The sequence below is a fragment of the Manis pentadactyla genome, chromosome 15 (assembly GCF_030020395.1).
Source record: "Manis pentadactyla isolate mManPen7 chromosome 15, mManPen7.hap1, whole genome shotgun sequence".
Taxonomy (NCBI): Eukaryota; Metazoa; Chordata; class Mammalia; order Pholidota; family Manidae; genus Manis; species Manis pentadactyla.
In genome coordinates this window covers 22,211,434-22,227,921 of record NC_080033.1, presented here as the reverse complement: position 1 = coordinate 22,227,921, position 16,488 = coordinate 22,211,434, and the positions used below count along the sequence as shown (strand labels likewise).

The following is a 16,488-nucleotide window of genomic DNA, read 5'->3' as shown; positions in this document are numbered from 1 at the left end:
TTCTATTTTTTTAAAAGTCACTTCCCTCTGTGAGCACCTTTGTTGTAAATTCACAAAATACTAAAAGAAATCATTTATCTATTAATTCATCTGACAGATATGTTTTGCATGTCTACTCTGTGAAAAAACCTGAGTTGGTGCTAAGAATGCAGTAGTGGAAAGGCACATACAGCCCCTGCTCACACCACAATTTACAGACTAGTGTAGAATATGGAAAAGCAAACAGGCAATTTCACCACCATGAAATTAGCTCAATGGCTGAGTTAGTACAGCTTAAATAGGATCATGTAGGAGGAGCAACTATCTCAGATGGCCAGTCTTAGGACAGCAATCAGGCAGCTCCTGGGTGAAATGATATCTGGAATGAGAGCTGCAATGGGAAGACTTGAGACGGAGAATCTGAGAGAAGTTTAACATAGCTTCTGGAATGTAGACAAAGGCTGGTGGGGCTGGGCAACAGCACAGAAAGCATGGAGGACAGTAAAGAGGAGTGACAAGAAGTAAGTCAGGAATTCAGCAGGAGTCCATTCACAGAATTTTGTAAACAACAGACTCCAGGTTACCCTAAGATCACAGAGCAAAGAGAAGCCATTGAAGACTCTGTGTGTCCATGGTGGGGAGCAGGGGCAGGGCTTGAGATCCAGGTCTGGCATCATCAGACTTGTATTTTAGATTTTCCTCAGATAAATTCACTATAGATTAATTTCCATTATTTTGCTTACTTTTCAAGCACACACACTTCTTACCCACTTATACTGTTTGTTGTTAAGGCTGCTGGACAAATATTTGAGTAACAGTAAAAATAATATAACTAATTATAGAGTGCTATTAAGTTTACAAAGCATTTTACCATATGTACTCTCACTGCATATACTTAAGAAGCAGAAGAAAAGATCTGTGAACTAAAAACCAGGTCAACAGGAATTACCCAAATGAAAAATTTTGGAAAATTATTCAAAGAGCAAAGAGAAAAAAAAGAAAAAAAGGAAACAGAACAAAGCATAAGAGACACGTAGAACACTATCAAAAGCTATAATTAATATCTATAAGTAGAGAAACACAGGGAGAAAAAGGGGGAAGTGGGGCAAAAGAAATATAATAAGAAAAGCTAATTATTGAAATTTCTATAAACTGATGAAAGATATCAACCCACAGATCCAATAAGCACAGCAAACCCCAAACCAGCAAGAAAAACATAAAGCCATACCTAAACACAACACAGGCAAACTTCTGAAAACCATAGATAAAGACAAAATCTTAATTCAACCAGAGAAAAAGACTCATTACATTCAGGGAAATAACAATAAGACGGCTAGTCACTGAAAGGATAGTTGTGGGTAATCATCTAAAAGGCTATTTCAAAAATTGTATAAGAATGTATTGACTCTTTAAAAGAAATAACATCTTGCAGGACTTGTAATATATGTAGACATAAAATATATGATAATAATAACACAAAGGGAGAATGTAAATAGAATTATATTGTTTAAGACTCCTACATGTTTATAAAGTAGTAAAAAACAAATTCAGTCTACCTTATAGTAAATTATGGATACATTTGATAAACTATAGGGTAAGCACTAATATATTACAAAAAGGTAGAGCTAAAAATACAATAGAAGAGGAAAGAATAGGATAATTACAAATATTTGGTTAATGCAAAAGAAATAAAAAATAGAACAATAGAAAATAAATAGCAAGAGGTAAACTTAAACCCAACCATATCAGTAATTACATTAAATATAAATAGACTCATGTTCTAAGTAAAAGTCAGAACTTGTTAAATTGAATAAAAAGACAACATTTAATTATATGCTATATTACAAAGCACACATTATAAATAAAAGGATAAAGATAGGTGAAAGTAAAAGGATTAAAAAGATATACCAAGCAAATATTAGTCATAAGAAAGCAGTTATATATAAGACTTTTTATCAACATGACCTCAGTAAAATATATACATATGTATTTTGAAAAAAAATGTGTGTGTATATAAATTAATATATATATATATTAAGAAAACAAAGTAGTTATAGCTTTATATATATAGAAAAATCAGGAGAGAGTTAAAATCGAAATTACATGTACCTAATAACATAAATGAAGCAATAATTGATAGCTATAAAAAGATAAAATGAGTATGGGAGAATATATTCATAAATGATATATCTGATAAAGGGTTAACGCCCAAAATATATAAAGAGCTCACACACCTCAACAGACAAAAAGCAAATAATCCAATTAAAAAATGGGCAGAGGATCTGAACAGACACTTCTCCAAAGAAGAAATTCAGATGGCCAATAGGCACATGAAAAGATGCTCCACATTGCTAATCATCAGAGAAATTCAAATTAAAACCACAATGAGGTATCACCTCACACCAGTAAGGATGGCTACCATCCAAAAGACAAACAACAACAAATGTTGGTAAGGATGTGGAGAAAGGGGAACCCTCCTATACTGCTGGTGGGAATGTAAACTAGTTCAACCATTGTGGAAAGCAGTATGGAGGTTCCTCAAAAAACTCAAAATAGAAATACCATTTGACCCAGGAATTCCACTTCTAGGAATTTACCCTAATAATGCAGCAGCCCAGTTTGAAAAAGACAGATGCACCCCTATGTTTATCACAGCAGTATTTACAATAGCCCAGAAATGGAGGCAACCTAAGTGTTCATCAGTAGATGAATGGATAAAGAAGATGTGGTACATATACACAATGGAATATTATTCAGCCATAAGAAGAAAACAAATCCTAGCACTTGCAACAACATGGATGGAGCTACAGGGTATTATGCTCAGTGAAATAAGCCAGATGGAAAAAGACAAGTATCAAATGATTTCACTTATATGTGGAGTATAAGAACAAAGAAAAAAACTGAAAGAACAAAACAGCAGCAGACTCATAGAACCCAAGAATGGACTAACAGTTACCAAAGGAAAAGGGACTGGGGAGGATAGGTGGGAAGGGAGGGATAAGGGGGAAAAATGGGGATTACGATTAGCATACATAATGTAGGGGGCAGGCACGGGGAAGGCTGTACAACACAGAGAGGACAAGTAGTGATTCTATAGCATCTTACTAAGCTGATGGACAGTGACTGTAATGGGGTATGTGGTGGGGACTTGTTTATAGGGGGAGTCTAGTAACCATAAAGTGGCTCATGTAATTGTAGATTAATGATATGAGAATTAAAAAAGAAAGAGAAAATGATAAATCCACGTCATAGAGATTTTTAACACACCTCTCAGTCACTGATAGAACAAAAAAAATCAGAAGATTTGAAGAACACTATCAAACAACTTAACAAATACAGAACACTACACCCAATAACTATAGAATACACATTATTTTCAAGTGCATATGGCACATTCATCAAGATATCAAGCTGTCTCAGTAAATTCAAAGGATTGCATGCAGAGCGTACTCTCTGCCCCTCCCTGATGCAAACACAAGAAAAATTATTAACAAAAGAGGACTACAAAATTCTCCAAAATTTGTAAATTATGCCACATACTTTGAAATAACTTATGGGTCAAAAAAAGAAATCACTAGAGGAAGTTAGAAAATATTTCTAACTTAATAATAATGGAAATCAGATTGTGTGGGATGTGGCTAAAGTAGTGGTTAGAAGGAAATTTACAGGTTTAAATACCTACATAGAAAAGAATGGTTTAACATCTACAGTTTAAGCTTCTATCTGAAGAAGATAGGAAAAGAAGAGCAATTAAACCCAAAATAAGAAAGAAGGAAACAATGAAGATAATGGTAGAAGTAAATGAAATGGAAAACAAACAATAGATAAAATCAACAATATCAAATCTGGTTCTTGAAAAGATTAATAAAACCCATAAACCCCCAGCAAGACTGATCAGAAGGAAAAAGGAAGAAGACCCAAATTATAGGGGAAACATCACTACTGAGCATACACATTAAAAGGGCATTAACAGGTATTATGAACAAGTTTATACCAATACATCTCACAACTTTAGATCAAATGGACAAATTCCTTGAAAAACATAACTTAATGAAATAATGTAAGAATGGAAAACCCCAAAAGTTCTACTCTAGGAAGAATGTGAAGTTTCATAAAAGAGAAACTCATTAATATGGGAATCAAATACACCAACACTTGCTAAAGTGAGATATGATCACAGGGTAAGATTTTAGGGTACTGTCTACTCAACCTAACTTTTACTTCAAGAAAGAACTTAACATGCTGCTGCCAAGAATGCAGTTACCTGACAGCTTTCAATTCTAGTCCATGCTCTTCCTGGGCAGCCCCAGCCTCTGACCCAGCAGAGCAGCGGTACTAGGGCCTGAGGTGGGTCTCCTCTAAAGAGTAATCTTTCCAGCAGACTGTTAGGTTGGCCAACACATCTTCAGATCTGCAACAGAGCCTGGTGCTCTCCCTCCTCACTCCTGCTGCTTTTCCCTTTTTCTTTTCATAGGCATTACCTCCAATAAAGCTCTTCCACTCTTAAATGTCTCCACTTCTACTTTTGAGAAGAACCAAACAACAAACATGCTGGGTTTAGGACTCAACCCTGTGTGAGATGTGGCTCCTCCAACATACATAAAATGACTGACCCAATACCTAGCACAAAGTGGACCTTCAGTAAATGTTAGTTGCCTTTATTTTTGCATCATTTAGGACATGCATTTGGCTATGAGTTAAGAGAGAGCCAAACTAACACTGGCACAAGACAGTCAACAGTCCAGGCTGGTAAAATGGCTTCACCACGTCATAAAAGTCCTTGCCTTCTAGCTGTTCCTGCCAAAGAGTCATGTGAGTGAAGACACTCTGGACCCCTTAGGCCAGACAAGCCATGACCAATGATTCCAGTTGATGCTACATGGAACAGAATCGCTCAGTCAAGTCTTGCTCAATTCTCTCATTCATAAAATTGTGAAATATGATAAAAATTGTTTTAAATTATGAGTTCTTTGTTACACAGCAATAGATAACCAGAATAAATCTAATACAGAGAGAAAAATTACTATAAAACCTTATATCTAATACCTTGATACAATAGCATTTGGAAGTTCTTTCTTGCTTTATTTTCATATGTTGCCTGTTTTTTAATTTTAAAAAGTATTTATACTCATACAATTTTGTATTCAACTTTTTAAATTTTATAAGCATGTGCTCACGGTGCTATATAACCTTAATTTAATAGGGTCATAATATGAGGAGACTGAATATTTTTAATTGTAATACAATTTAACATACCAGAAAATTCAATCAGTGACATATGGTCCCTGACCTATGATAGTTCAACTTAAGAGTTTTTCAACTTTACAATGGTGTAAAAGGGATACCCATCCAACACATAGAAATTGTACTTTGAATTTTAAATTTTTATTTTTTTCCAGGGTTTACCATACTCTTTGTGATGCTGGGCAGCAACAGAAAGCAGTTCTCAGTCAGCCACAGGATCACAAAGGCAAACAACTGATACATTTACAACCCATTCTGTATACACATAACCACTCTGTTGTTCAATTAACTGCATGAGATATTCAACAGTTTATTATAAAATAGCCTTTGTGTCAGATGATTTTGCCCAACTGTAGGCTAATATAAGCGTTCTGAGGATGTGTAAGGTAGGCTCGGCTAATCTATGATGTTTAGTAGGTTGGATGTATTAAATACAGTTTCAACCTAGGATATTTTCAACTTAAAATAGGCTTATCTGACGTGACCCCACTGTAAGTCAAGAAGATCTGTAGTCTTTTCTTCTTTGAAAAAATATATCACCCTGCAACTCTTCAAGTATGAATGTTTCACAACTTTGTAGATCTTGACAAATGTAGAACACACAGGACAAAGAGACATAGCAAGAGCTCCCTGGCAGGTTAACAAACCAGTAGAGTGGGGAGGTGGTGGTTGTCGCCCTTCCTCAGTGCTTGGAGCTGCCCCAACCCCCACCCAAGAGGTGGCAACTCTGCTTTGATGCCCACAGGGCTGTGCCCACACACAGGTCTGGGTAACTGGCAAGTACACATTAGCCTTCATGCAGGTGACCATGGATCCCAAGGGATACATTTCTTCTAAATAGCACCTTCTGAGACCCAGTGGCCCTCCAGAAGGAAGGACACCAAGTTTCAGAGAATGCAGAGGAAGGCCTCCTGGTCAGGCCCCTTCTGGAACAGAACAGGAATCTCTACTCTGCAGCCTCTGGACTGGCTCACCCCTCTCCCTCAAGTGCCCAGATGCCCTTTTTTTGTAGAAAGGGTCCCAAATCCCAGTTGTCACACCAAAAGATGGTGAAGGAAAGGAGCCTTGTTTCTCCCATATTCTCTACAAGACACTTCCCCAGCCTCACCAAGCAAAAACAAATATAAGTAAAAAAGTGTCCTAGCTAGAAACACAGGTTTGGCTGAGCCTCCGACGCTCCCCTTCTGCCCTTTCAACCAGACTGCCTTTCCTTAATCCCTCCAATATAAAAATTCTAGAGCTTCTACTCCTGGAAATATTCAGTGGAGAGTTATCTTTTCTGTAGGCTACCAGCAGTCATGAGTGGCTCTTAAGCAGGGGCGCAATATGAGATTTGGGTTTTCACAACTATAGTAGTGAAATGTCTCACAGTTCTCAACCTTTTTCCAGCACGTAAATTGGAGATTCACATGCAGATTCTATGGGCTACCACCACTGATCAGCTGCAGTTATGCATAGTTCCTTGTGCCCTAGGGTGCAGGAAACCATGAGTTGCAAAACATAAAGTAGAACCAAGACTGGTGACTGATTGGATATAATGAGATAAGGACTCTTGGTTTCAGGATGGGACACCTGGGTGAGTCTTGGGGCCAGTGATGGAGATGAGAGCACAGAAAAAGGACAGGTTTGTTTTGGGAAAGGAGAGTAGTAGTGATGCCGGGGTTCTTGTTCACAAAGCCGAAGAATGAGCTTCACAAACACGCAAGGTACAGGCTTTTATTTAGAGATAAAGTAAAAGGACAGAGCTCCTGGCTCATGCCAGGAGGGGACAAGAGAGTCCAGGGTGGTGCATTGTCTAGGGGTTTTATAGGCAGATGAGGATTTTTCGAGACCATGAAAAAAAGCTTAGGGGTGTGGACTTATTAAGTGGTCCTAGGATATTTAGAATTAACTTGATACAAGTAACTTCCTGCTCTGTTGATTTCTCCCTGAGATACCAGCATCTTGGTCTGGGGGCAATGAAACAAGACCACCTGCTCAGCCTGACCCCAAGGTGGGCTGAGGCATTGTTTGCTAAAGAGTAAGTTAAATACAATCTTATCTTTAAGGTGGAATTCTTCTTGCCTTTTACTGTGTTGCTTATGCCTGGGCTTCCTTGCTAAATTAGTTTGCCCAGTTTGCAAAATCACTTCATCAGATCTGAAGGAGAAAAGACAGCACATAGGCCTGGGCCTTTTAGCATGCTAAAGTGAATCTTACACATGATTATAAATGATTAGCATAAAATAAACATGTGCTACTCTTCTTTATCTGGGGTATATTAACTTATCTCACTGAAGAATGACTCCAGAGCTGAATGTTTAACACAGAGTTTTAGTAGGGGGTTTCCTTGCATGTAGTTACATTGTGCTGACTGCAAATACCTGCCTTGCTTTTTCTGGAGGCCCTCACCCTACTGACTACACCCACGGTCCCTGTCTCAATAGATGCAGATAATTTTAAACATGTTGAGTTGGAAGTGCCTGTGGGACAGCCAAGCAATTTCATCTAGTAAGTACCTACTTTGTGTGATCTGGAAAACTGGAGATCTGGAATGAAGATATAAATTTGGGAGTCATCAGCTTAAAGATGGAAAAGGATGAGCTCACTCAGGAAGCATGAAAAGGTAGTAAGCTGGGTTCCAGGCCTGGAAGGGGGAGAAAAGAACAGGCATAAGAGTCCAACTCCCTCTTGGGAATCTTATACTGAAACAGGATTTCATAGCTTTCCTTTGAAGCCATTGTGCCCCAAGCCCACCACAGCCTCTCGTTTCCTCTCTTGCCTCCCCATCTCCATGTTGCCAGGCTTCTCATCATTTATTCACTCAGTTCACTAGACATCCTGCCTCTGCTGTTCTTACCCAACTGTTCATTCATACAGTAATTTATTTAGAAGCTGCCCTATGCCAGGCCCTCTACTAGGTCCTAACCACACAGCAGTAACCAAAACAATGTCCTTTATTCAAAACATTTACGTGCTAGTGAAGGCAAGGGACACACAAAAATAATTAGACATTTTTGGGAGAGAAAAATGCTGTGAAGAAAAAGCAAGCAGAGTAAAGGTATGTAGAGTGATGCAGGTGGGTATTATTTTCAACAGGGCAGTAAAGAAAGTCATCTCTGGAAGTAACATTCAAGATCTGAATTAAGTGCAAAAGTTCTGGGCTAAGAAGGAGTGGTTAAATGGTAAAGTGAGGTAACAATGGGCTAAATCATGTATGTTTTTGTAAGCCAAAGGAATGAGTCTGGCTTCACTCTGTGTGACATGGAATCATTGGAGAGAGGAGTATTGAGGGGGAACTTGATCTCACACTTTGACAAGATCCCTCTGGCTGCCCCATTGAGAAAAAACTGTTCGGCGCAAGGGCTGAGGCAAAGAGAACTTGTAGAAAGCTATTACAATAATTCTGATCAAAGTCTGTTTTAGAGAAGCAGGAATGGAGATGGTGAGACGTTATCAGATTCAAGATATATTCTATAGGTGGAATGGACAGGATTTGCAGTCAGAACAGATGTAGGGGTGACAGAGAAGTCAAGGGTGACTCCACGTAAGAGCAGTGCAGTAAATGGTACCAGCTACCATGTCAAGGTGAACAGTGGGGAAAGGTTAGGTTTAGAGGAAAAACTGGAATTATAGCTTTGAACGCATAAAGTTGCCAATATTCAACTAGACGTTGAGGAAGCTGCGACTTTTATGAATCCAGAGTTTACAGAACTGATCAAGGCTGCAAATACTTGGGACTGGTCTGTGTACAATGGCACAAAGCCACGAGCTTGGATAAGACCATCTGAAAGTGCTGCAGAGTTCCAGCTCCAGGAGCAGGTAAGGGGAGAAGGGGAGGGGACTCTACAGCAGCTATGGCTGCTGTTAATGGTGCCATGAGAGCTCCACGAGGGGTGCAGTTACCTCAAAGGGGAAAGGACCAGGACATAAAGGGGCTCGCTGGGAGCTTGGAGGCGTCTGGCCAACTTTCCAGGCAGAGAGATCGCATTTGCAAAAACAGAGAATTGAGAACAAAATACAACGGGTCTGGAAATGGCGGAGGCCGCAACGAAGGTCAGGACGGCCGCACACGCCTCCACTCCAGCCCACGGAATCCCAGAGCCACTAGGTTCTTCTCTCTCTGGTTCGCCTCTCGGCCGCGCACAATCACGGGTGCGACAAACCCGGCCAAGAGGCACTATCGCGACCCCTCAAACCACGGACAAGCGTAGAGCCGCCTGTCGCCGGCTGAGTCTCGCGAGAGCGCGGCCTCCTGGCCCAGCATGCCCCGCGCCGCCGCCGCTGCTGCTGCCGCCGCCGCCGCGCCGCGGCTTGAGGGCGGGAGGCTGGGGGAGGGTAGTGGAGCGGCGCAGCCGCCATGTTGGGTCTTAGGCGGCTGCTGTAAGCGCCGACGGAGCGAGCGGGTTTGCGGAGCGGTGACAGCAGTGTGGGATCTGCCTCTCTGGGAGCGGCCCAGAGCGGCGGCGTCTGCGGCGTCATGAGCGGGGGCACCCCTTATATCGGCAGCAAGATCAGCCTTATTTCCAAGGCGGAGATCCGCTACGAGGGCATCCTTTACACCATCGACACAGAGAACTCCACCGTAGCCCTAGCGAAAGGTACGCCGGGCAGGCCTCAGGGAGGGGTGCCGGGCCCGGCGCCCTCTCTGGCTGCGCCCGGCTCTCGGCCCGCTTCTTCCTCATTCCCTCCCTGCGCCTTCCGTCCTCCCGCAGGCCGTTCCCTTCCCGCCCGCCCCGGCGTCGCGGGCCAGGCCACGGCCTCCCCCGGGCTCCCTGCCTTGCACCCGAAGGTCCGCGCTTTCAATCCGGGAACTATAGGACCGAGAGCGGGGCGGGCGGGGCGGCCCTGAAGTCCGAGAACGGGCCGGAGAACACGGAGATAAGTGTCTTACAACTCCCTCGTTCGGGGGTTCTGTCGTCTTAGCACAAAGCAAAGCCTGAGTATTCAAAGAATTTGAACGGCTAGGTTGAGTTTGGTGCTGATTTGATTCTACAGCACCTTTTATTTCTCAGCGTTCTTAATTTCAGTTCGTTGCAATATTCTTCAGGTGAATTTTAAGTAATGTGCCAAAACTTTGGGTTTGTTCTGCGACACAAACCGTCTCGAAATGCCGTTGGTACCATCGAGCAGATCACATCCACTTATCTCGTATGTGGTATTTGCCTGTTAAACCGGAATTCTTCTCAAAGCCTGTTGTGCAACCATCTCTTTAAAAATGCTGGCTCTTCTCACGTCGACCTTGTTTCTGAAACTGGGGTGGGAAGGAGGGTTCACGCTTGATCCAGGACTCTTGTTTGGAAAACAGATCTGAGTGGTCAGTGGGCGCTGCCTGATCCTTGTCTGAGTGTAAAGAAGGAAGGTGTCCTGCGCATAGTAGTTAAGCATCGCACGGTCTGTGTGGGTTTTGTTTCCGTTCACACGTGCTGGGCCTTCGCTCTGCCAGGAAACCAGGGAGGAAATAAACTTGTATCTCCTGGTCTTAAAAAATCTCTTAGGTTTGGAGTACTTAGGAAAGGGAAGCAAGATAACTAAGGTAATTTTCCCAGCACATCTGGTAGTTAGGGAAAGAATAACATAGTTGGGACAGTGGTCCGGGAATAAGAAGAAATATTATAGATCTGTGAAATGAATTTTAATCTTTAACTGATAGGAGAATCATCTCGCAGTATCAAACAAGTTTTTAACGCCTTAATGAGATATTTTGGATGCTCTGGTGGATCCTTTCAGTAACACCCGCTTGGAAACAAATTTGATACCTGGGTAGGAATTTTTCAATTACTTCATCTTCGTTTCCTTTTTTTTTTATAGATGGATATTTCGCTGTACAGTGTTATAGTTTTTAATGGCCTTATGAAATTAAAAAACCTCTCTAAAATTCTTGATGTGAACCACATACAAGTTAAAAACAATATTTAAAGTAGTTTAAAAACTTCTAAAGAAGACTTTGTTTCACCTAATTTGAATTTTAAGGTATTTTGCCAGCTTAAGTGACTTACCTGTGAGTTGACTGTACTACCTTTACTCTTTACAAAGAAAAAATCCATACATTTTCAAGATTTCTAATCTATTAACTTCAGTCTTTTAAAAATCTGTGAATATACTCATATGCAAAACCTTAAAAATGTCTATATTTTAGTGACCTACGTTTTTTCATGTGTCTTTTCAACAGCTTCTAAAGTCAATAAACATTTTATTTATCTATAATAAATTCATATGCCAAACATAATTTGTTCCTTGTATGTGACTTATATGACTACAGCAATGAAAAGCTAAATTAAAAGTTTTAAAAATAAAAATTAATGAAAAGTTTTTTCAATCATTGAATTTAAATAATGATGATAATATTTGATATTTAATACCACATACATAAACATGCTTTTTCTTAAGCAATATGATTTGTTCAGTGTGTAACAGATTTGGGGATTTAATTGTGTTTGCAAAAACTGGTGTTTTAAAATCTTGATTATTATTTTACTTAGCAGTGTCTAATCTAAAGCTGTTATGTAACTGTCCAGTCAACACTGGGCACTTATTTCAAATTTCAAAATTAGAATGGGTGTTTAGGCTTAAAATTTTACATTTTATATTTATATGACTTGTTGAATAACGTGATATCTGAGGCACCTCTTTTTTCAAAATATGAAGAATGTCAGTCTTAACAGATTAAAGCCAAAAATTTATTCCTGGGGTTTAGAATTATGTATTTGGATTTAGAGACCCACCTTTTTTTAAACTATGGATTGAATTAAATTTCTTTGAGTAACATATTTAAAGTTCCCTTTAGGATGTTAATTTCTCCTCCTCCCCCAAGAGTTTTTCCCTTTTTTTATTGTGAAATATAACCACACATGTTGAAAAGATGCATAGATAGAAATAAGATATATTTAAACAAAGAACCTTGTAACTACCACCCAAAGGCAGATACTGCCAGCAACCCAGAAGCCTCCTACCCCCTGCAACTTCCCATCATGACTACTACCCTCTTAAACCAGATGTAAACATTATTCTGACGTTTAGTTTTTTCACTTAAGTTTACATCCCTAAGTAATAGAGTGTAGTTCTGTCAATTTTTGAACTTTATATAAATGGAATCATCGTTTATATGTTTTACTTTGAATTTTGTTGTGGCATAATATTCCATCATGAAAGTTTATTCTGCAGTTTGGATAGTCTACAGTTGATGTTTAAATTGTTTACAATTTCTGCTGTTAGGAGCGATGTCTCTAGGACTACATGTGTTTGAGCACATTGGATGCATATTTATGTAATTTTCTTGGAATTGCAAGATCATGGGGAATATGTGTCTTTATCTTTATTGGGTAATGCCAAACAGTTTCCAAAGTTGTTTACTAGTGTTTATTTCAATTATTGGTGTGTGAGAGTTCTAGTTCCACATTTCTCACCAACAGTAATACTTAGTGTCAGATATTTTAACTCTGTCCAGTCTGGTGAGTATGTATTTGTACCTACCTGGTCCTAATTTTCCTGATTACTAGTGAGGTGAACACCTTTTCATATCTTGATCATTTGGATTTCATCTTTAATAAAGTGCCTTTGAAATATTTCGCTCATTTTTCCATGGACATGCATGTCTTTTTATAGACTTAAGTATTCTGAATATGAATCAGTTCAGTATAGCTGAATGTTATCTACTGCAAGTATCTTTTCCCATTTAATAGTTTCTTTTGGTGAACAAAAGTTCTTCATTGTAATGTAAATATGTTTATCACTCTTTATGGCTAGAATTTTTCCCTATACCAGGGTTATGAAGATAAATTATTTAAAACTTCCCGTTTGCCTTCACACAGGTAGGTGTATATTGCACCTGAAATTGACTTTAATACTCCAATTAGCCATTTTAAAAACTGGGTATCATTGAAGTAAAGTTTTTAATGGATACAGTGTGAGTCTGTAAAGTACTTTATTCATAGGGATCTTCATTGGAGTTTTGTGGGGTGTTTGTTTCTGGAAGAAAAATGTGACCCAGAAGGCCAGTTGGAATAGTAGCTTTTTGTTCTTGGGCAAGTGATTTAACCTTAGCTTTAACTTCATCTTTAATGATAATAATGCCCATCCTTAAGAGTCATTCTAAGAATTAAATGAGATAATATCAAAAGTAACTAGTTATTATAGGTACTTAATAGAGAGTAGCCATCTCATTGTTATTTCCAACCACCATTCCTGTCTAGGTGCTCAAGTCTCTCTAGTACCCCAACTCCATCAGTCTTTCAGACCTACTGTAGTCTACAGTCTATTGATCTTGCTACCATTCACTGGGTTATAAACTCCGAAGGTGAAAGTGGCTTTCTATCTTGAGATCACCAGTGATTGGCATGTGGTGAGTTCTGAGGAGACAGAATACTACAGATACAGAGGCTCAGTAGTAGTGATTTTAGTAGGGGTGACAAGTCTGTAGTGGGTATAGAAAGAGATGATAGGAGCTGGGGACAAAATGTTTTCACTTGTTACAGTAGTAGTCCCTAAAGGAAAGGAAATAGTGAGGGTGAAAAGGGGGCCGAAGAAGAATGTGCAGATGTGCAGAAAGTGAAAGTTTGTGCAACAGTAGACTCAGACACTGAGAAGTGACTGGTGGTTACCATGGGGGAGGGGTTGGGGTGGTGGGGAAGGAGGGTGAGGGGGATAAAAGGGCCCAAAAATTCTCAGTCATAATGTAGGTTGGTTATGGGGATAGTAGTACAGCATGTTGAAAATATAGTCAATGATTCTGTAATATCTGCCTATGTTGAGAGATAGTAGCTGCACTAGTGGGGGAGGATTTAATGATATGGGTAACTGTTGAATCAGTGTGTTTTATACTTGAAACTAAGAGTGTATATCAATTATACTTCAATTTTTTAAAAAGTGAAGCTTTGTGGAGGCAGGTTGTGGTGTGATTCAAAGAGCAGTCCTATGGAATCTTATTTTTTTATAGCTCCCATCCCAAGTAAAAAAATCCAGGGCCTGCTTACTACCATCCTGCTGTAAAGAGTCTGTGCATGGGTACTACATTGTTGAAGAGATTTATAAATGGAACTCTTTCAGTATTTAAGTAATTAAACCCATATATAACAGCTATTCGAAATATGTGGTATCTCAGGTGGTTTCAGCAAGTTAGTGTATGATACTGGATATGCAACAAGAACTGTATCAAGAAGAGATGAAAATTCCAAGTGCAACTTTTCACCACTCTCCCCCAACCTCCAGTTTGATGCTTTTGCATATATGCTGTTTTTAAAATATGCTGTGTTTTCTGGGGGATTTTCTATCCTGTTGACATCCAGTTATTTATTTTTGCTATAGTCATTCTCCCAATTTATTCTGAATAAGTTTATTGTATACTTTAATTCAATTTCCTTGGTATTAAATAGTGTTTGGAAATAGCTTACTTAATAGGTTTCTCTATTGTGGAATGTATTCAAGACATATTCAAATGTCAGCAATATGTAAGGCACTGTGTTAGAACTATGGGAGGTGCAAAGATGATTTAGATATAGATCTTTCTTCTGAAGATCTTTTAATTCTAGAATGGGGAGGCATAGATGATAATAGAATGCCATGAGATTTTTAGTGGAAAAACATATTACTTCCCCATTGGGAGTATTACTGGTAGAGTTGTGTGATGGATTTTGTGTCAGTTTGGCTGGGTCATATGCCCAGTATTGGGCAGCTATTCTGGATGTTTCTGTGAAAGTGTTTTTTGGGTGAGATTAATATTTAATTAATCAGTTGAAGATCTTAATAAAACAAAGACTGACTTCCCCTGAGTAAGAAGGAATTCTGCCAACAGACCACTTTCAGACTCAAACTGCAGCTCATCCCTAGGTCTCTAGCCTGGCAGCCTGCTTTGCAGATTTTTAGATTCTCATATGAGATAATTCTTTAAAATGTGTGTGTGTGTGTACACCTGTGTGTATGTGTATGTACATGGGTGTGACACACAAGTGCATCCTGTTAGAACCCTTACAAATAAAAGTACTGTATAAGGTGAAATTTAGGGTGGGTTGAATGCGGGGCAGAACTATATCTGATAGAGGACAAAATCCTGCTCTGTGTATTGAGAATGAGTTTGGTTGGAACTTTGTAACTTAAGATTGGATGGTGGGTTGGGAACAGGTCTTAAATTGACAAGAGTTTTAACTTTTAAAACTACATCTTAAATCTTAATCTTGATTTCCATTTGGACTTAATATTAGCCTTAGTTTCCTGACTTCTTTTGGGGATTTTTCTTAAGTAATTGAACCTTTCGTTTATTGCCTCACATTTTGGTATTCAACAGACTTATTTTTCTTTCTTTTCAATTGATACTAGGGTCTAATTCATAATTTTTAGTTTGTGTCAAAAACCTTAGACTTCTGATGCCATTTTGGGGATACTAACTGTGCTTAACTATATATATGTTTGTCATTTAAACTTAGAAAGCTTTGGTGTAACGGAGACAGTGTATTGGGAAGTTGGTTGCTACAGCGCTTTCCTCTAGCCATGTACTGGGACTGTATATATAGGTGTTAGTACACTGGTAACCAGGTTTGGCATTACTGTGATTTTGACCTTGCCTTATTCTAGTGAGAGAAATTTTTTGGGTAAATGATTTTGCCAGAACTTTGACCCTATTTTTTAAAAAGATCATCGTGGGATGCATGTTTATTAATAAACCATTGCTGATGTTTGTAGCCAGAAACAAGGAATTGATTACATTCTTTAAGACTAATAGAGAAAATTATTTTCCTTATTTTCCACTCTTTTCTTAAACATTGGCCTAAAACTAGGGAATAAGAAAAACTAGAATACTTACTAAAGCAATGTAGCAACATGATGAAGTTTAGAGTATAGAGGATATCCACACCTCATTTCAACCCTGTAACCCAGCAATTACTATCATTTTGTGTATTCTCTTCTCTTCCAGGTTATATTTATATGTAGGTGTGTGTGTGTGTGTGTGTGTGTGTGTGTGTTTGAGGTATAATTCATATAATATACGATTAATCATTAGAAAGTGTATGACTCAGTGCCATTTAGTCTAGTCACAGTGTTGTGCAACCACCACCTCTCTTTAGTTTCAGAAGTTTTTCATCCCCATAGAAGAATACCTCTCCCCATTAAGTAGCCTCATTTCCCCCTTTCCCCAGTAACCACTAACCTGCTTTCTGTCTCTATGGCTTTTCCTGTTTGGCTCTATCATATAGAAGTTATCAGTCATACAATATTTGATCTTGTGTCTGACTTCTTTCACTTAACATAAATAATGTTTTGGAGCTTCATTCTAGCTCTGACACATATCAGTGT

The 16,488-nt window shown here is 39.0% G+C and overlaps 1 protein-coding gene across 4 annotated transcripts in view; it reads left to right on the top strand.

Annotated features, from left to right (window-relative positions):
- The first annotated feature begins 9,536 nt into the window (after window positions 1-9,536).
- LSM14A (LSM14A mRNA processing body assembly factor) overlaps window positions 9,537-16,488 on the top strand; it is a 51,998-nt gene continuing 45,046 nt past the window's right edge. For all 4 annotated transcript variants that reach the window (XM_036929845.2, XM_036929846.2, XM_036929843.2 and 1 more), the window contains exon 1: window positions 9,537-9,803. In XM_036929845.2, coding sequence (XP_036785740.2) covers window positions 9,683-9,803 — 121 coding nt within the window. In that variant the 5' untranslated portion in view covers window positions 9,537-9,682. The remainder of the gene's footprint in view (window positions 9,804-16,488) is intronic.